Consider the following 20,889-nt stretch of genomic DNA (forward strand, 5'->3'; position numbering starts at 1 on the left):
TGCCAAATCACTGATGTTTCTATTTCAAATACAATTGTGTATAGAAAAATACCCATTTTGGGGGCTGAAGTCAATTGTTAGTACGGAATACTCTTGGAGTATACCTGGCCTGGGCCTCTTCAAATGTACAGGTTCTAGAAATTATGCATTTTTGTATTTGTCTGTCTACCTATTCATCCACACACATGTTTTTGGTGGGTGGAGGTTTATTTTAGAATCTTGGCTTCTGTGCATGATTTCCAGCAGATTTGGGGGGCGGGGATACAGAGGTTTGGACTGCTCCTTGAATGGCTCTTGTTTACATTGGGAAGAGCTGTAAAAATAAGATAAAGGATTGTTGCAGGAGAAGATGGTAAGGGTGGGGAGATGGTGGGGAGTAATATTAGGAAGTGGAGTTTCACAGCTGGTAAAGTATCAGGAACTTTAGCCCTGGGAACATAGGGAGGGCTATGCAGGGGCATCTCTTTATAGGGGTTGCCGATGTTGCAGAGCCCAAGAAAGCACTTAACCCTGACATTGTAGCCTGCAATCCTACACACGCATAGCCCGGGAGAGACAATCAGAGGGAGGAGTCAGAGGTAGTGAGAAGAAAGCAAAGGAAAAGAAGACTTTTGAAATGGAAACGGCTCTACTTGCAAGGCAAAAAGGTGGTCACAAGAAATAATGCAGAAGCAGGCTCCCACACCCAATTTCTTAATGCCTGAGCTCTACCTAGGGAGGTTTGCGGAATCTAGATCTTGCCCTGGTGGACTGAGATCAAGATGTCCTGTACCTTTGCTGAGAAATGCAGCTGTTCCTTGTGAAAACGACAGTAGAAAGAGCCTGGACCATGATAGCTTCAGAGAGGGACTTTCTCTTGCATGAATTCAGACTAATTGGACGTGCAAATTGAAAATATAATATCACTTTTCTTTTTAGTGTTTTTATTCATTTTTGAGAGACAGAGAGATACAGAGCACTAACGGGGAATAGCAGAGAAAGGGGGAGACACAGAATCCAAAGCAGGATCCAGGTTCTGAGCTGTCGGCACAGAGCCTGACATGGGGCTTGAACCCACAAACCGTGAGATCATGACCTGAGTCAAAGTCAGACGCTCAACCAACCAAGCCACCCAGGGTCTCACTTTCTATTCATTCTCTTCCATGTGATCTTACTAGCCATGTTACTGCACACAACCAGCACCCATGTTCAACAGCTGGGTGTTAAATAGCTACTGAGAACAATACTGGTCATAACCTTCCCCCAGGCTCCCACCTTCTTGGTAACTCAGCCCCATAGCATGGAGTGCTAAATTAGAAATGCAGTAAACACAGATATATCATAAAATGTGTCAGTTTTTATTCATGGGTTTGTGGCCACATTGAAAGTTAAAAATACAAATGGCCTCTTCTCAAAGGCATCGTGAAAGGGATTACAAAATGAATTAAAAACATGTAAATATATAAAAACAAAATGCCACATGACTGGGCTGGGTTACTTCCGTATTGCTGCTGAATGTCCAAGGCGAAAAGCTTCTAAAAGTCATCGGTGAAAGGATGGAAGAAATGCTCTTGAAGTGAATAATTGTGTGGTCCATAAAAAGGTGTGGACTGTGGAAAAACAAGGTCCATAATTAGCTGATATTTGATGTTTATGAGCTGGGATATTGTTCAAAGGAGGGGGAAGATTCTCTCTGAGCTCAAATCCATGGGCTAAAATGGGCATGGAAACAGCTAAAATACATAAGATTAGCTTTAGGATATGATTTTCCTCTAACTCTCAGATAGGAGTTATATCCCAGATGGTCTTGAGATAGTATAGATTTTAAGACTGGGAGCAATGTAGAGCCTAATTCTTAGAGATTATAGGCAAAAAGGAAGACACAATTCTAGGGAGTCTTCTACATGTTTACAATTTTGTTTGAACTGGAGCCAGTGGGAAAACCCAAATGACTTAGCTCATTTGGTTCTTTTAAAGGGCCCTCTCCCACCTTAAGATATTTAATTGCCCCACAAAAGATAAGAAAGATGCTCTAATCTGGTAACCTCTAAACTTATCAACTCCTTCTCTTACAGTCATTGGTTTTGGACTCAGATATTTAGGCATGAAATTTGTAGAGTGAAACCCTTCCTGTTTAAGAAAAAAAAAATCCTAGGGTGAGGAGAGAATTATAAGACGGGAAGGTAGAGGGTCTTCCTCATATGAATACCAAGTATAGTGTGCTCCAAGCACAAGAGAAAGAACCCAACAGGACTCTACCTCTATGTCTCTACTACGGAATTGTATGCCACTTATACTTCAACGGGGATTTAGACTTTACCTGTTGTTACTTGCCCAAATGCGGTTTTCTTTTCGTCATAGAGTACCTGATTGGGCACATTAAATATTGGCTTTTGCAAGTATCCTTACCCAGTGTTCTCTCCAGTGGGTATAGCCACATCTCATGCAGTATCTGTACTGTATCAAGAACCAGTGTTGAACAGGTGAGGATAGGAGGAAGCCATTGCTCACTTCAGTGTTGTTATAGGACTCATCAGGTGAGACACAGGAGCTTTCAAAAGGTTGGGGAAAGGGAATTAAAAAGGAATACAAAGACTTAAGATATCATTCTGAACTTTGGGATTGAACTTTGGACCCAGCTTTTGCCTGGCCTTGCTGTAACAGCTATAACTTTTTATTTTGTCTTAAGCACAATGCATGATCATGTCCTTGTTCAACTCCCTAGACCCTCACCAAATCCCTCCTTGTTAGATAATAACTTAAGGACACAGAAACTATCCTCTGTTAAATTAAGAAAAACTATTTCAAGAATATATTCACTGTAATTTTTGCTGGAAGACAGTACTGGGTTTAAGGCAAGATTTTCCTAGAATGTCTTGAAGTTTATTAATACATTAATCAAGATGGAATAAAAGTCTTTTCTTTTTGTTTGAAAGACAACATTGGTCAGGTTGGAAGCTGACACAAGAGCTTGCTAACCAATACAGACTTGCAGAGCCTAGGGATACAAGGCAGTGGTTTTCCAGCCATTCTACCTAGAGTTAAATTTAGGAGTCTCTAGCTGTGTGACGCTGCAAATCTTTAATGTGTCTGTGCCCAAGTTTCTCAAACATTAAATAGGGACAATACAAGTGCCTTACCCATGGGGTTGATAATGATGATTAAAATGCCTGAAGTTTTCTAAACTTGTGGCTGGCACATAGTAAGTGTTCAATAAACAAGTTCATTAGCAATTAAGGTAATGAAAGTTCTCTCTGGCAAAGCAGAGTTACTTAATCTTATCAGAAAACAGAACAAAAACACATGGCAGAAGACTTTGAAAATCCAATAGGATGTTCACTCAAAAGCTGTGACCTGATAGACTCAATGCTTAACAAACTTTCTGATCCTGTCCTCACAATTCAATTCCAACTGGCTTAGAAGAAATTGTATACTTATGGCTTAAACCATAGAATTTCCTTTAAAATTTTTTAATGTTTATTTATTAATGAGAGAGAGAGAGAGGATAGGAGGAAGGATAGGAGGAAGCGGGGGATCATGAGCAGGGGAGGGGGAGAGAGAGAGAGAGAGACAGAGAGAGAGACAGAGAGAGAGAGAGAGAGAGAGAGAGAGAGAGAGAGAAACAGAATCCAAAGCAGGCTTCAGGCTCTGAGCTGTCAGCACAGAGCCTGATGTTGGGCTTGGACCCACAAACTGCGAGATCGTGACCTGAGCCGAAGGCAGATGCTTAACTGACTGAGCCAGCCAGAGGCCCCTCTTTTTCTTTTTTTAATAAGCTGTTTGGTACTATTTTTCTTCTAATTTTTTGAAATTTCCAGAGAAGACAGGTGTATATTATACTACTTTCCAGGACAGGAATCTATGGGAAAAACAACTTAACTTCTCTAGGTCCTGTCCCTTAATTTTCTAAGGAAGCAGGAAAGTATTATCTGATGGCAAATTTGGGAAAAGGAACTGGCCATGCTTAGTTTAGGCAGAACACCGTTCTCTTTGTGGAGTCCGACTTCAGAGGGCCGTGTTCTGGTCTGCTCCACAACCAGGAGGCCAACCTCTGCCAAAAGCACTTGCAGAGCTTTATATAGGCAAGGGGGACACCTGTATTTTTCCAGCTCTTCCTTCCCCTGGGTCTGCAAGCTCATTTCAGGGGGACTTTCATGAGGCTTTCCAGTTGTAGGGCTAAAGCTTCATTTGCCCGTGGCTTTACTATAAATTACATTCTGATTGACATCTTTCATAGCTTATGATTTATTAATGGATTTCTAATGCAGGAGGGGAAATGGATTATTATGTCTCTGCCTTCCCAAACCTCAACTTCCTGCCTTAGAAATCTCCATAGATGCTGTGCGTCAAGTGTTGGTGCTGTGAGTTATGTTTGGCAGCAAGTTTCATGATCTGTGGGAGAAGGGATAGAAGGAACCCAAGGGTCTAAAACTAAGAAGCGAAGTCCACTCCCGGTTTTGTAATTCTGTGTAACTCACTTGTCCCGAGCTTTGACCTCTGAGTAGTGGGCTTCTGTAGAGGTTCAATAGCATTGACAGACACCCTGAGAAGCTATATAAAAACAGTCACGATTTTCAAGGTTTCCAAGTAGATAGCAGTGCATTTCAGCAAAGAGCTATCTGTATTGAAGGAAGGAGCCAATGGAGTTTTTGGACTGACCTGGGAACTGTACACTCCAGGTGAAGTTTAGCAGAAATGGATTGATTCTTTGGTACATAGGTGAGCCAGGAATGGAAGACGGCTCCATCACAGAAGACCTGGTGGGAAAAGAGGCCCTTGAAACAGGTGTTCAGTTGTCTCAACATATTTTAATATATTTGAATAAAAAATTGGCCACACAGTGTCTCCAGAGATCATGATATTTACCCCAGTTAGGGTAGTTAAATTCTCTTTGGCAAAGCAGAGGCATTTAGCTGCATCACACAACAGAATGAGAAGGCGTGGCAGAGGCTTTTGAATACAACTGGAGGTTGAAGGTCATTCGACCCTGAAAGTTTTGCGTTAGACTCTTCAAATCAAGATTCTAGGGAGGAAAAATTTTCCACAGCTGCTGGGGAGAAAAGTTGTTCCACGAGAAGAGGACTTTTAAGATGACCCTTATCGAGGGGGATCTGAAATGCTTTCTCTGATCTCCGTATTAAAACGTGGTATTTTTTCTTTACTTCTGGTCTCCAGATCCTTGAAAAACACTTAGACCAAAAGGAAGACAGCTAACTGAAAATTATGTATTTGTGCTAAACAACTGAGTTTTCTGAATGGAAAACATGTACTCCTCTTAGGGAATTTTCAAGTGTATTTGGTGTTCAACAAATGAGATTTAATTCCTATAAGCAGATCAGCCTGTTTTCATTCTGTAACAATTTGCGTGTATTTCCACCTAACTTTTTTTTCCCCGCCTTTTTTTTTTATAGTCAACATATACTATATATATAGTTAAAAAAAAAAAGATCTACAGATCTCGTTTCCCTACTTCAATAGAGAGGTTCTCAAGCTGTTGGATTATTGTATACATTTATTAGTTGCATAGTATCCTATTAGATGGATGAAGCATATATTTCCTGGGGTCTCTTGATTTGTCTGGTTCAGTGATTCCAGTGAAGGGGTGAAACAGGAAAAAAAGCAGTTTTAGAAATGTGAAGTGTTGTCATCTGGTTTATGTAGCAATGAGGCTAAGAGTTGAGGCTGTGTTTGCTCTCACGGTTCTAAGCTCCTTTAGCGAAAGGCTGCTCAGAGCACAAAGGTGGGGGAGAGGGCAAGTGTGATGGGTTAGGCCAGGTTGTTCAACTACGATGCTGTTGGCATTTCAGGCCACATAATCCTTTGTTGTGGGGACTGTCCTGTAGGGTGCTAACATCGTGTGTGGCCCCTACTCACTCAATGCCAGTAGCACCCTACCACCTGCCCAGTTTTGACAAGTAAAATTGGTGCTAGACATTTCCAAATGACCACGGGGTGAGCGGGGGGGGAGGCAAAAAATCATCCCTGCTTACTGATACCTGATCCCTGATCAATACTGAGTTAGGCTGTTGCCAAGGACTCTAGGAGTGGCAGGCGCCTTGAACCTCTAGAAGCATCTCAAATGCCTTTGGATCTCTCCAAGGCAGGTGTAGCAGAGTAGAGCTAAGTGACTAGCATGGCATTGTGGGGGGAATAAGGGCTGGTGCAAGGTGCTGGACCAGCATGAACTGTGCTTTCAGACCACGATCCTTATGGGTCCGGGAAGGGGGTCCAGTGAAGGAACTTCATGCTCTCATGTCCAAGTTTTCCCTTACCTGTGACTTGAAGGCCAGGTTCCTGGCAGAAAATATTTAGCCCCATGTTTAAAGCAACACCCACGAAGATGAGATAAATTGGATGTATTGTACTTACCTTTGGTGTGGTAGAAACCTCCTACATCGAAACCCTCCCAGAGCTTTCCTTATTAGGATATTGGTACTCAGATTTTTGGTACTCTCTTGTGAGGAAAAGAACAAGTAAAGCAGATTGCTAGTTCAAGACCCTCCCAGATCTCCCTTTCCTCCAAATCCCCATGGTCTTAAAAAAAAAAAGTCATTGTCGTACATTCTATAATGGGAGTTGCTTATCCCAGAGTCATAACCGAAAACAAAATAAAACTAAGAGCTTATTAGCATAGGTGTCAGCAGACCTGGTTTCTGGCCCTGACTTCCCGAGTTTGGTTACATCACTGGCCCCTGTGCCTCAATTCCTTAATCTACGTAAGTGTAGATGACATCAACCTCGTGAAATTCTGAGGATTAGAAACTGTGTGAAAATGCTGGCTAATCTATCATGCCATCCATGTAATAATGGGTATGCTACACCTCCTAAGAGAAAGCTCTTTGAGTTTCTTATTCACTGTCCATGTCCTACACATGGTAGGTCTCTGGTGAATGAATGAAAACAAAATGTCCTTCAGGTTCTTTCTATGCATCTGCTCAGTCTGTGGTATCAATGATCAAGACCAGGAGCCTGTTATAATAATAATATATAATAAGAACAAACATAAAGCCGTGCTTCCAAAGACTGTACAGACGGTACCCGGGAAAACGATTCCTTCTCTTACCTGCATTGTAATTCCGCACAGACTAACAGGATAGTCAAATTCAAGTTTGTCCGGCCACACTCGAATTGCCTGACAGCCAGTCCCCAGAAATAACTCATCAGGGCCTACCAATTCATCTCTGTAAAACAGTGCTCTTTTAACTACAACGAGAAAATTCAAACGGCTGCATTCCACCAACACTGTCAAAGGAGGCAAAGAAAAAAGAAGACAGTCAGCAAATCTGTTTCAGTGAACAGCTCCACGAAGTTTGAGCAGGACTATTAGGTACCAAGAAGGAAGACCATTTTCAACTACAAGAAATGGAACTTCGAGATCTGTGGAAAACACGATTCCCTTCACGGCATTACATGGGGCTCTCTACCTCTCTCAGACTGCCACTCCCCAGGTGACCAGAGTGAATTCACACAGCACTCAGAATTTTTACCTGAGAAAGAAGCGTGGTGATGTGTCTTCAAGCCTCCATCTTGGGTGGAGGAGCAGAGGACTGCATCTTTATTAGGGCATTCGTGCTAGGAACTGAGTTCCCCAGCACCTAGTATTAGAAAACTTGGACTTGGTGAAAATAGATCCCATGTTTTAACTTTTGCCCATGGCTGTGTGCCACACAGTAGCAGGTGTGCAGTAAATATGGTGAGAATGAAGGGACTTTTTCAGGGTCACAGAATACAGAGCTGGGACTGAAAAATCACACTGGGTCATTGCTCTTTGGACTACATCACATTACCTTGGGGGATCCCATTGTCATGCCTGACCTAGACCTCTCTCCCAAGTTTGAGAGTTACCTCTATAATTAGCTGCTAGACATCTGAGTGGATATTTGAAGTAGTTCTCTCAAAGGTATGTGTACAATCCAGAAGCTCTGATTGACCCTACTCCTGGTTTGCTCTCCACCTCGGTCAACAGCACCACAATCCATCCAACTTCTAAGCCATGAAATGCTAGGATTTCTTTGAACTCCTTGTCCTTCATACCTGCATCTCGTCTATTCCTGAGTCTTCTCACTTTTACCTTCAAAATTTATCTCACTTGGGGTGCCTCGTGGCTCAGTCAGTTAAATGTCTGACTTCGGCTCAGGTCATGATTTCATGGTTCATGAGTTTGAGCCAACGATGCTCTGTGCTGACCACTCAGAGCCTAGAGCCTGCTTCAGATTCTGTGTCTCCCTCTCTCTCTGCCCCTCCCTTTCTAGTTCTCTGACTCTCTCAAAGATAAATAAACATTAAAAAAATTTGGATTCATGTGAATCCAATACCCTGGATTGGGTATTAGATTGGCCAATTGGTATTGGACTGGGTGTTGGGATTGGCCAAGACCCTGGCCCAAACTACCACTGTCACTATCCAGAAAGATAGAAGCTCTTTACTGCTATGCCTTTGCTGCTGGAAATAGGCCCACAGCAGGTAAATAGGCAAGGAAGGAAAATGTTAGATGGAAATTGAGCATTCTGATGCCGCCTGTCCTAAATACCAGGAGGGGAGAAACAGAAGGATAACATGGACCTTACTATCAGGAAAGGAGGCAAGGGCTTGATCGGATTCTAGCCTTTGTGGGGGACCTGAAGTATTGTGATGTTACTATAGTAACAGAAGTAGCCCAAATAAAGCTGCTGGAGCCTGAGTGCACGAGGGCAAGATTTAGTATTAAAGGTGACTTAGTTAGGGCACAGGAGTCCTTGCTTATCCGTGGTTTCCCTTTCTGCAATTTCAGTTTCCTGCAGTCAACTGTGGTCAGGAAGCAGATGATCCTCCTCTTTGTTTTTTTTAAAGTTTATTTTGAGAGAGAGAGAGAGCATGCATGCGCGAGCGAGTTCGGGAGGGGCAGAGAGAGAGAGAGAATCCCAAGCAGGCTCTGCACTGACAGCACCAAGCCCAACATGGGGCTCAAACCCACAAACCATGAGATCATGACCTGAGCTGAAATCACGAGTCGGACACCTAACTGACTGAGCCACCCAGGCGCCCAGATGATCCTCCTTCTGACTTCAGAAGGTCAGTAGCAGCGAATGGGGTGGTGTGGAACAGCACAACACCTGCGTCATTCACCTCCCTTCATCTCAACACGTGGGCATTGTATCATCTCACATCATCACAAGAAGGGTGCTTATGGTATAATAAGGTACTTTGAAAGAGAGTGATAACTTTTATCACACTATATTATTATAATTGTTCTATTTTATTATCGGCCATTGTTGTTAATTGCTTACTGTGCCTAATTTATAAATTAACCTTCATCGTGGGTATGTGTGTATGGGAAGAAATATGGCATACATAAGGTTCAGTAGTACCCACGGTTTCAGGCAGCCCCTAGGGGCCTTGGAATGTATTCCCCACAGAGAAGAGGGGACCACTCTAGAAATTGCACAAAGTTACTCATTGTCAGCTCTGAAGTACAAGAGACACTTGACCATGACAATAAGTCCTAATAGCCTCATATGCCTCTTTGCTACCAGGCATTTCCAATCACTGGGACACAGACACACACACAGTTTCAATTTCATGGTCCAAAACTTTGAGAGTGATTTATCTTTACAAAGCACCTGTGTATTCATTCTTTCCTTGGACCATCACATTTCTAATATTATTTTAAGTTTGAACTTCTTAATATCCTTGAGGAATTGAATGAGAGTCTCTGTGTTTGGCAGACTTGGAAATAGGGACTCAAGGGCCTGGCTGGCCAAGTGTACGAGCTGGTCAGGGTTCATCTTGACAGGTGAGCCCGGTCAAGGGCTCCACCACGTCACACAACTGGTTTACAAGGGATTACTTGTTGAGAAGTCATTCTGCCTTCCACAATCCTTCATCCACCTGACTTGGTTTTGTGACTGCTGAGAGCAGTTGTGGGGTGGCTGAGACCCTAAGTCAAACGAATGCAACGGTTCTCAGCACACTATTCTCATCTTTATTACCCGGCCCTGGTCTCCTGGTTGGGGTTCCTACAGTGAGTAGGAAAAAGACCAAAGTCCTTAACATGAGCTGCCCTAACCTGGCATCTGCCCCAGAAGTAAGCCAGGCCCTGTTTTTCAGGTTCTAGGGCCAGATGGGGTGGGGACAGATCCTGTGCTCTCTTCGTGGGGAACCTGCACAAAGGGGGGGCGGTCATGTTTGATTAACCCTCACTCCTGAGTCCTGATGTTTCCATCACAGAATCTTCTATCCCTAGCTTCCCTACAACTTGGACATTGTCCTTCAGCTCTCTATGAATGGCTGGGCCAGCACATCACCCGAGGCCTGGGGAAGGCTTGTTCTTAGAGCATGCCCTGTGCAGAGAGGATGGCCTTCTTGCTTACGATCCACACCCCCTCATCTCAGACCCCCCCACTGCCCTTTCTACCCTCCCTTGCCTACTCAAGTCACCGTTTTCCACTTCCCTGTGTTCTGTTCACATTGGTCACAGTCCAACAGCCTACACACAGATCACTGCTTCAGAAACAGAGACATTTTGCCCAACTCTTTTTTAACTTAAGCCAGAAAAGCAGAGTCATTCCCTGTTCTCAGTCCTACCCCAAGTAAAGACAGGACATCCCCAAGGTCCTACCTTACATAGGACTTCTTCAGGAAGGCTCTCCTGTCCCCTGGGAACCACATCAATTCTGCTTGTTACATGCACTTGTAATCCGACTAACTTTCCCTTCTGAGCATTTAGAACAGTTTATAAATCTCTTAGTTTTTAAATTAACATCTGCTTCTTTTGATGTGACCCAATGTCTGTGATCTACATGGCTTGAATATATTATGAGGGGTTCTGCACCAGATTTTCTCCAGGTACCAGAGTGGGACCTTGCAGTGCCTGTGGGGGAAACCAGCAGTCTGACAGCCCCTGTTTGGGGACGAACCAGACACATGGAATCAGAAGGTGGCTTGAGGTCAGGCTTTATGGCATGCTGAAGGCCAGTTTATGCTTCATCCAGCTGGCTGCTGGGAAGCATCGGAATTTAAAAAAAATTTTTTTAATGTTTATTTACTTTTGAGAGAGAGAGACAGAGCACGAGCGGGGGAGGGGCAGAGAGAGACTGAGACACAGAATCCAAAGCAGGCTCCAGGCTCTGAGCTGTCAGCACAGAGCCTGACGCGGGGCTCAAACTCATGAATTGTGAGATCATGACCTGAACTGAAGCCGGACACTCAACCGACTGAGCCACCCAGGCGCCCTGAAGCACCAGAATTTTTAAGGAGGGGTTTGGTCAGAGTCGCATCTTAAGAAACAGGCACTTGCATTGCATCTTGTGCAGTGATGCTCTGGATGGGAAGAGAGGCAGTTCGACGAGGCAGGCCAGTTAACGTGTGATCAAGGGGCTAAGGTTTAAAGTGAAAGAACAGAGGAGGTGCTGGGAAAGGGGAGAGAAAGCCACATGACAGAGCAGAAGGTCCAAGGACGGTTTGGTGGGAATTTCCAGCAGCTGACGTGTGGAAGAAGTGGGAGAAGAGAGACTAATTCCTAGAACCTGAAGAAAACACAACTCCTTGAGCTCAATATTCCTTCACTCATTCAACAGTATCCGGCTGGACACAAGGGGAAAATAAAGTGCGGAGCCAGGAGAGTCAGAGTTCTTAAATTTTGGAGGGGGGAAGGGCAATCGAGTCTAAGCCACCCGAAGCCCCACGGCTCGTGGTGGTTGAGAAACTCCCCCTTCGAGGCACCAGCATTCGGGGTCACCTTTGATACCTGGCTCTTGCCCAGAACACGTCCAAATCAAAGAAGCGAGTAGGAACAGCCATCCTCCCAAACCCACACAGGCCTTCATGATGCTGGATGCTGGGTCGAGAGCTCCTCGGGCAACAGGAAGCTGGGAGGGGCTGGGGGAGCCTGCAGTGTTTTTATGCCTGATGCCACACTCAGATGTGTTCAATTAAGCCACTTCAGAGAAGAGGGAGAAGGCCGGTAACCTGTTGTCAGCTCCAGATCCTGACGTCCCACTCTCTCTCGATCACTTGGGTATGGAAATCCACAGTGATATACAGAGTGAGCCCAACCAAGCATTACACAGTGTCCAGAGGACTGTCTTTGCTAGGACCTTTGTAGGCCAATTTTTGGTACTTTGTGGGATGAGTTAGGGATGCCACAAAGCTCTGATCCCAGGATGCATTTCATCCCCCACCACTGGAGCATTTCCCCACCCCCACAGTTTATGGTGTGCTTTCTTTTTTCTTTTCTCTTTCTCTCTGTTTCTTTCACCCTTCCTTCCTTCCTTCCTTCCTTCCTTCCTTCCTTCCTTCCTTCCTTCCTTCCTTTCCTTCTTTCTTTCGTTCTTTCTTTCTGCTAATAGGGGCTGCCCCAATAGCTGCGGGACTGGGCTGGATTTTATCAACATGGGAAGGAGAAGTCAACAAGGCCAGGAGGTCTAACCTTGACTACTTCTCTGTTTGTAAGAAATCAACCTTGACAGAGTCCCAGTATCTTGATTTACTGTTCTCATTAGAGGCCAGACAGTCTAACCTTTGGTAAAACCAGGTTTGACATATTTCCAGAGAGACACAGCAGACTAGCACTGATGGACGCTCATGGGTGAGCCATATGTATCTCCTGCAGAGTCTGTTTAATCAGAAGATTTTCAAAATTCCTATGGCCTGTGAAAAGCTGTGTGTGTGTGTGTGTGTGTGTGTGTGTGTACTGTAGGTAAATATATACCTACTATATATATATGCACCATGTACAGATATAATATATAAGTATAGTGAATATATATATGCAGTATGTGTAAAACTTTATTCTTTTTTTTTTTTTTTGAGAGAGAGAGAGAGCACAAGCAGGGGGAGGGGCAGAGAGAAGGAGAGTCAGAATCCCAAGCAGGTTCTGCACCATCAGTGCAGAGCCTGATGTGGGGCTGGAACTCACAAATCGTGAGACCCTGACCTGAGCCAAGATCGAGAGTCAGATGCTTAACCAACTGTGTCACCCAGCTGCCCCTGTGATAAAGTACAAACACTTTAAAGGTAATTAATATTTACTGCTAAATTTTCCCTGAAAGATGTGTCCATTTATCTTCATGAAGGGAGTAATGATATTGTCTGTTTTCTAAGGATCCATCACCACTGAAGGTGAATAGATCTCTTAAATTTTTTAAAAAATTTATTTATTTTTGAGAGAGACAGAGAGAAGGGGACTGACAAAAAGAGAGGGAGAGAGAATTTCAAGCAGGCTCTGTGCCAACGGCACAGAGCCTGATGTGGGCTCGAACTCACGAACCACGAGATCGTGACCTGAGCCAAAATCAAGAGTCGGATGCTTAACTGACTGAGCCACCCAGGCACCCCAATAATGTTTCTTTCTATTGCCCAATGATATGCCATGGTCTAGGTTACCACTGTTTGTTTGACTGCTCACTCAATGAACGACATATGGGCTGTTGTGGCATTCTGCCATCTGTGTATTTTTCTGTATGTTGTCATTGTGAATAAAGCTGCTAGGAACAATTCTATCTAGGTTTTTGTGTGAAAATCAGCTTTCATTTCTCTGAGACATGCACCTGTCCTATTAGGTGCTCAATAGATATCTACTGAAGAATTGAATGAATAGATCAACGAGAAAAAACATAAAACAAAGTATGCCACATGTGGTTATCTTCATTCATTTTTTTGAGTTTATTTATTTATTTTGAGAGAGAGAGCAGGGGAGAGGCAGAGAGAAAATCCCAAGCAGACTTGTCAGCACGGAACCTGATGTGGGCTCAATCTCCCAAACGGTGAAATCGTGACCTGAGCCAAAATCAAGTGTTGGACGCTTAACTGACTGAGCCACCCAGGTGTCCCTCTTCTGTAATTTAACAAGAAGCCTATTTGTGAGAATTTACTGTGCCATTAAAAGGGCCATTAACATGTCAGACTTTTCTACAGATGTGCAAAACTTGTCCTTAACTCCATGGTTCCTATACAGTGTCCTGGGAGCCCAGAGGCACTGCAGAGAAGTTCCGGGGCTACCAGAGAATACTTTAAAATTTCCAGGGACACAATGATGCTTGAAAGCTGGCAGGTGCTGTACAAATAGCTCGTTCAAGGTAACCCATAGTTCTGACATCTGATGGCACTATGTTCCTTTCAGTGAGGCCGTATCCTTGTGGGGCTGGTGGTGTTGTGGTTGCTGTAAAAAGCAGAAGCAGTCACTGTGGGAAAAGAAATGTGGAACAAAAAATAGAATGTTGATGTCCAACCTGATTCCAAAATTTGAGAAGCTATGTATTATCAAACAGGCATACACATTCTGTTAGTAAGTAATTGTGGTTAATCAATAAAGTAAGCACATTAATTTTTCTTTCAATGCATGTGTTCTAATGTTTTCAAATGGCTATGAAGTTGTTAGGGCATAAATATATACTAAATTATTTTTGATGTAACCACTTCATACATGAAGCCATTAGTATTTCTTTTGACCTACAGATACTGTAAAAAAAATTACTGAGCAATTAAGAGAACTGTGTGAATATTGGGGACCCTCTGCTGTGAGTCATCCCTTATCCTGTAAATTTTACAAGAGAAACAATTCTTCATGTGAAAGAAAAAGACTGGCAAATAGAAATGGAACTCTAAGCCCAAAGTAGCAAGAAGGAAAAGCTGTAGACATGTACAGGGGTTTCTTGACATGAATAGAAGTGTTCCTTTCAGAGGCTCTGAAAGATGAGGTTGGCTGAGCTGGTCCAGAGCTGCCTGAGGGTAAGACCGAGCTGTCTTGTTTCCCTTAGACAGAAGCCAGGCCTGTATGTGGGACCAGTGGACACCATAGCTAGAGAGATTTCTTCTTTTTTCTTTTCTTTCTTTTTCCTTCCTCCCTTCCTTCCTCTTCTTTCTCTTCTTTCCTTTTCTTTCTTTCTTCCCTCCCCTCCACTCCCCTTCCTTCCTCTCCTTTCCCCTCCCCCTTCTCTCCATTTGCACGCATGTGTTAATGGGACAAACCTGAGATGTTTTAGTGTTACTAGCTACTTATCTGAGAGTTCATGTGAGTCAGTTAGGTGTCTTGGGGATCGCACTGGATACAAAAACACAAATGGCAGTGAACTACAAATGACAAAGGCAAATGATTTCTTGGCCCTGGACTGACTTTCCCCTGGTCCTTGTAAAAAGCCCACTGTGGACTTAGCCGGCTGTGTTAATTATTTTGTGAACAGTGTAGAGGGAATCTGTTCTAATTACGACTCCTGTTCCAGAAGCAGTAAGTTAAATGCAGCCAAATACAATTTGAAAAAAAAAATTAAACAAATTTCAATGGCAACAATACCACAAATGAAGTCAAAAGACAAATGACTGCCTGGGAGGCAAATATTGTCATCTTACGTCACAGATAAAAGCATAATCTCCCTGATACATAAAGAAATCTACAACATAATGCAGAAAAAGAAATTAGAAAAATGAGCAATGAGAAAGATCTGTAAATGTTCCTAACTTTATGAGATCTTCACTACAAGGAGACAACATCACCTATGATTCACTCTTGCAAAAAGGTTTAACTTGAGTCTAATTATGAGGAAATAACCAGACATATTCTGAATGAATATTGTGAAACATATTAAGACAGCTAGCTGTGACTCTTCTAAAAAGAAATCTTCATAAAAAAGAAGATTCAGGAGGGGTAACTCAATAAAAAGAAAACTCAGTAAGAATGAGCAAAATGTTTGGACAGAGAGATGGCAAGGAAGCACACAAAAAGTTGTGCAATGTCACTAATTACTAGCAAAATGCACATTTAAAGGACAATGAGAGCCACACCTACTAGGAGGGCAAAAATTAAAATGACCCATAACACCAAGTATGGGTGAGCAATTAAAAATCTAAATTTCTGGTGAGATTTCAAAATGACACAATCGTTTTGGAAAAGAGATTTGCAACCTCTTAAAAAATGAAACACAGACTTTCCATACAACCCAGAAATTCCAATTCTGAGTATTTATCCAAGAAAAATTATTATATATGTCTATACAAGGACATATACACAAATATTTACAGTAGCTTTGTTCACAATAGCCCCAAACTGGAAACAGCCTCAATCTCTATCAATTCATAAATAATTAAGCAACTAGTGGGACAGCCACACAATGAAATACTACTCAGCTGTAATGAGGAACAAAGTACCTTTACCGCTAACAACTTGAATGAATCTCAAAAGCGTTAGGCTGAAAGAAATATGGCAGGCACAAAGGTTGTGTACTGTATGAGTCCATTTAAATCATTAAAAAAATATTTTTAATGTTTATTTATTTGAGAGAGGGACAGAGCATGAGCGGAGGAGGGGCAGAGAGAGAGGGAGACACAGAATCTGGAGCAGGGTCCAGACTCTGAGCTGTCAGCACAAAGCCTGGTACAGGGCTCAGACCCACGAACCCACAAGATCATGACCTGAGCTGAAATTGGACGCTCAACCGACTGAGCCACCCAAGTGCGCCTAAATGACATTTTGGAGAGGACAATATTATAGGGACTGAAAACAGATATGTGGTCGCCTGAGGCTGGGTCTCGGAGATCAGCTGACTGCAAAGAGGTATATGAGAATATTTTGGGGTAATGGAAATGTTCAATGTCTTGATTGTTGTGGTGGTGACCTGACTGTATACATTTATCAAGACTTACGGAACTGTAATATAAAAAGAGTGGATTTTATTGTCTGTAAAGTTTGCCTTATTTTTTTTTAATGTTTATCTATTTTTGAGAGTGAGAGTGCGTGAGCAGGGGAGGGACAGAGAGGGGGGGGCAGAGGAACTGAAGTGGGCTCTCTGCTGAGAGCAGAGACCCCGACGTGGGGCTCAAACCCACGAACCGTGAAACCGTGACCTGAGCCGAAGTTGGACGCTCAACCGACTGAGCAACCAGGCACCCCAAATTTGCCTTAATTTTTAAAAAGGAAAAAATAATAGAATTTAAACTGAAAAAGAAAGTTGAAGGTAAGATTTTAGTGTATGATAGAAGATTAAAGAGAGATAATAAAACCAATGCATCAGTCTTTATTGTACTCAGAATAAAGCGAATAGCAATATATAGCCATAAGAAGACAATACAGAGGACAACTGGGAAACCTCAAATTGGCCTGTACATTAGATGATCACCCTCAATAAGTCTGGAGGTTTCTAGAACCTCAAATACAGTAAGTAAAGAGGAAAAAATCCTATCTTGCATTCCTACTGCCCATACTAACAAAAATTGAAATGTATTTTCATTAAGACACACATTATTGGGACGCCTGGGTGGCTCAGTCTGTTAAGCATCTGACTCTTGATTTCGACTCAGATCATGATCCATGAGATTTAGCCGTCACGTGGGGCTCTCTGCGTTGAGTGTGGAGCCTGCTTGGGATTCTCTCATTTCCTCCCTCTCTCTCTGTCTACCCACCGCCCCCCCCCCCCCCGCCTTCCCCCACACACATGCACTGTCTCAGTTAAGCTTGACATTGTCGTCATTTCCAGCACTGATATCTCCTTTCTGAAGAAAATTCAAATGGTCTCTTCTCCATGGACACTAGTACATGACCATTATGTTTTTTTTTTTCTTTTTTCCTTCTTATAGGCCGTCCAGATCATGAATGGAGCAACAATTCTGGCTCTGGGTGTTTTTCTAGGTTCCTTACAAAGCATATTTCGTGCCTTCCGCCCGTTTTTCTTGGTCTTCTGCACAGGCTACCCACTATGGGGTGCTGTTTTTGTGCGTATTCATGTTCCCCTGACCATAGATCGTTTCTTAGATACCACTGCTAGAAATGTGTTAGATTATTAAAGTGTTGTTTTTAGGTTATTTGGGGATTGCATGCTGTGGGTTTGATTTGTAATTCCTTACACAACTTTTAAAAACAAAGTGCCTTCTTGAGTAAGAGAAATCACATTTGCTGAGTACAAATTAAGTCTCAAACATTAACTTGATGTATTCATGCATTAAATCCAGCTATTACAATTATGGATGCTAAGAAAATCAAATGAAAAATGAGTATTGGTGAATTGTCTTGTGCAGTCAAGAGAGTCCTGGTTTGGGAGGTAAGAGATTTGCCTGCTGATTACAGTCTGGAAATCAGAAGACTGATTTCCCCTATTTGAGTCAAAACGGAATCAATAAAATAGGCTTTGGTTCTAGGTGGTTTTAAAATTTATTTGAATAAATAAATTTGTTATTTGATTATCAACTACCTGATGTTTTCTTTTGAAAAAGATAATTAGTTGGAACTATTTGCTAATCAGACACTAATTTTTTGTTTTCTTGTCTATTCTGGTGTTAGACCTTTGAGAATTTATAAGTGTTCGGTCTCAGACTACCATGAAATCCAAGATGGGCAAGTTTAGTTGAAAATAGTAAATGGAACGTGTAATTGGCAAATGAAGAAGATATAAATTTATAGCAAATCTGGGGCTCTAATTTACTCATGAGTTTAGTTTTTCAGAATCATCGACCTTCAGATCTTCTTTAAAACAAAACTGCTCATAATTTGTCAACAATCTCATATGCTGACAAAAGATGACATTCAGTTTCTGGATGCAGTATAAAACACGTAATTTGGATTTAACATTTCTGAAATTTTTAGATAGTTCCTACTATCATTTTGATGAAATACTTGGAGTCTGAATTTTTCTAGAAAACCTGAAGTACACATTTTCTCTGCATAATGAATCCTGACTATCTAAATGGAAAACTTCCATTTTAGGCCAGTATATTTGAAAGTGAAGATTAAATAAATAATTCTTTTTTTTTTTTGAGGTTTCAATGAATACTTCTTTAGTAAAATGTTAGCAGATGCTTTCAAGAGACAGAAAGTCTAAAGAGACAATTAGAGGACTTAGAAGTCATCTCACGTTTACAAGTAAAAAGCTATTGGGGTAGCATATATGACAAGCAAGTTTTTCTAAGTGTACACAGGTGAAAATTCTCACATTTCATAAGCAATCCTAAAGTCTTAAAAAAAAAAGATTCCCAAACTGTTGCCCCATGTATGAATACATATGCTTAGAAAAATATTGTTTATGAAACAGATTCAGAAATAAATAGTATTGAAACACTGTGGTATTGAATCCAACATCTTTAAAAATAATAATTGAGGATAAGAATTTAAGAAGTCCTTTGAGAGTCACAAATGCTGAACACCTACAGTTTTTTTCACTTAGTACTTTGGATATATTATCTGCCTCTTTCCTGGCCTGGAAGGCTTCCTTGGAAAAGTATATAAAACCTGAATTCACTGCACTCAGGTTTGAGGAAAATATATGTACTTTTGTACACTATGTACCTTGTTTATATATATATATATATATATATATATATATTTTTTTTTTTTTTTTTTTTTTGTATGCTATTAGCTTTGGCTAGACTGCTTACGTTTGTTATCCCTTTTAATAGTCACAATAAACTTACAAGGGAAATAGTATTATTACCTCCTTTTTACAGAGTATGAATATGAGCCTTAGCTTGTTTAACTAATTTTCCAAACTTGTGTAAATTGAAAGCAGAGAAACTCTCTTAAGCAGTAGAAGCTCTTAAGCAGTAGACTCTGATGCCTTCTAGAACAATACTAGATGCTTCTACTGGAATGATTTAAAAGATAAACATATGGGGTGTCTGGGTGGATTAGTTGGTTAAGCATCTGACTTCGGCTCAGGTCATGATCTCACGGTCCGTGAGTTCGAGCCCCGCGTCGGCCTCTGTGCTGATGGCTCAGAGCCTGGAGCCTGCTTCCGATTCTGTCTCCCTCTCTCTCTGACTCTCCCCTGTTCATGCTCTGTCTCTCTCTGTCTCAAAAATAAATAAACATTAAAAAAATGCTTAGCTGGAACTTTGGGGTGCATGGGTGGCTCAGTTAGTTAAGCCTCTGACTTCGGCTCAGGTCATGATCTCACGGTCCGTGAGTTCGAGCCCCGCGTCGGGCTCTGTGCTGAGGGCTCAGAGCCTGGAGCCTGTTTCAGATTCTGTGTCTCCCTCTCTCTCTGACCCTCCCCCGTTCATGCTCTGTCTCTCTCTGTCTCAAAAATAGATAAACATTAAAAAAATGCTTAGCTGGAACTTTGGGGTGCATGGGTGGTTCAGCCGTTAAACATCTGACTTCAGCTCAAGTTGTGATCTCATCGTTTGGGAGTTCAAGCCCCACATCAGGCTTGTGCTGACTGTGTGGAGCTTGCTTGGGATTCTCTCTCTCCCTCTCTCTCTGCCCCTCCCTCGTTCTCTCTCTTTCTCTCTCTCTCTCTCAAAATAAATAAACTCTAAAAAAACAAAACAAAAACAGGATGGAAAAAATTATTTAAAAAATGCTTAGCTGGAACTTCTGAGTACTGGAATGAATATATATACTTATTATACATAAAATTATATATATGGCACAAGGGGACAAAATACACGAATATAAATGTTTCTTTTCTAAGAAATCTCAGCATGAAAAAAACATTATTCTCTCGTGTTATAAGTAAATACTTTTAAGGCTTGACCTGGCTAAACTAATTAAAACATTAATTTATGGACAAATCAATAAAGACAGATTTTTAGATTTCCTTGATGCCAAGAAAGATGGCTTTCTATAGGTCCCTGTCTCCTCCTGGGGATGTTTGTTTCTGGGCAAGTCAGTTTATTATCCCTGCTGCTGATTCTTCCAGCCAAAGTCAGAAAAAAGAAGAAATAATCATCTTTTGATTTCAAATGTATATGACTTAGGCTGTTCCACATATTAGCTGGACACCCAAAAATCAGCTGGTGCCAGTAATTTCCTACAATTTAGCATGTACTGGAAATGTCATGTGCCATGCTAGCCTCCCAGATGGTCTCAACAGGCCTCATGCAGACACCGTCTGTTATCAAATAGCACTTTTTGTGTGATATGCCTTTCGGAGAGTCAGTATTTGGGAAATCTGGAGAGTTGCAGCTTTTAGGTGGTTGACATTGAGAGGGTGCCGCATGCCCTATCTA

The 20,889-nt window shown here is 42.0% G+C and overlaps 1 protein-coding gene across 1 annotated transcript; it reads right to left on the minus strand.

The window, feature by feature from the left end:
• Positions 1-1,463: 1,463 nt before the first annotated feature.
• Positions 1,464-20,879, minus strand: LOC125146588 (oocyte-secreted protein 3-like). The gene is made up of 5 exons (XM_047823286.1): positions 20,789-20,879; positions 7,043-7,221; positions 4,639-4,736; positions 2,389-2,530; positions 1,464-1,589 (listed from the first exon to the last, which is right to left on the minus strand). The coding sequence occupies exons 1-5, from the start codon at positions 20,877-20,879 to the stop codon at positions 1,515-1,517; spliced, it is 585 nt and encodes a 194-aa protein (XP_047679242.1). The 3' UTR covers positions 1,464-1,514.
• Between the last annotated feature and the right edge of the window lie 10 nt (positions 20,880-20,889).

Source organism: Prionailurus viverrinus, chromosome D1 (assembly GCF_022837055.1).
Source record: "Prionailurus viverrinus isolate Anna chromosome D1, UM_Priviv_1.0, whole genome shotgun sequence".
Taxonomy (NCBI): domain Eukaryota; kingdom Metazoa; phylum Chordata; class Mammalia; order Carnivora; family Felidae; genus Prionailurus; species Prionailurus viverrinus.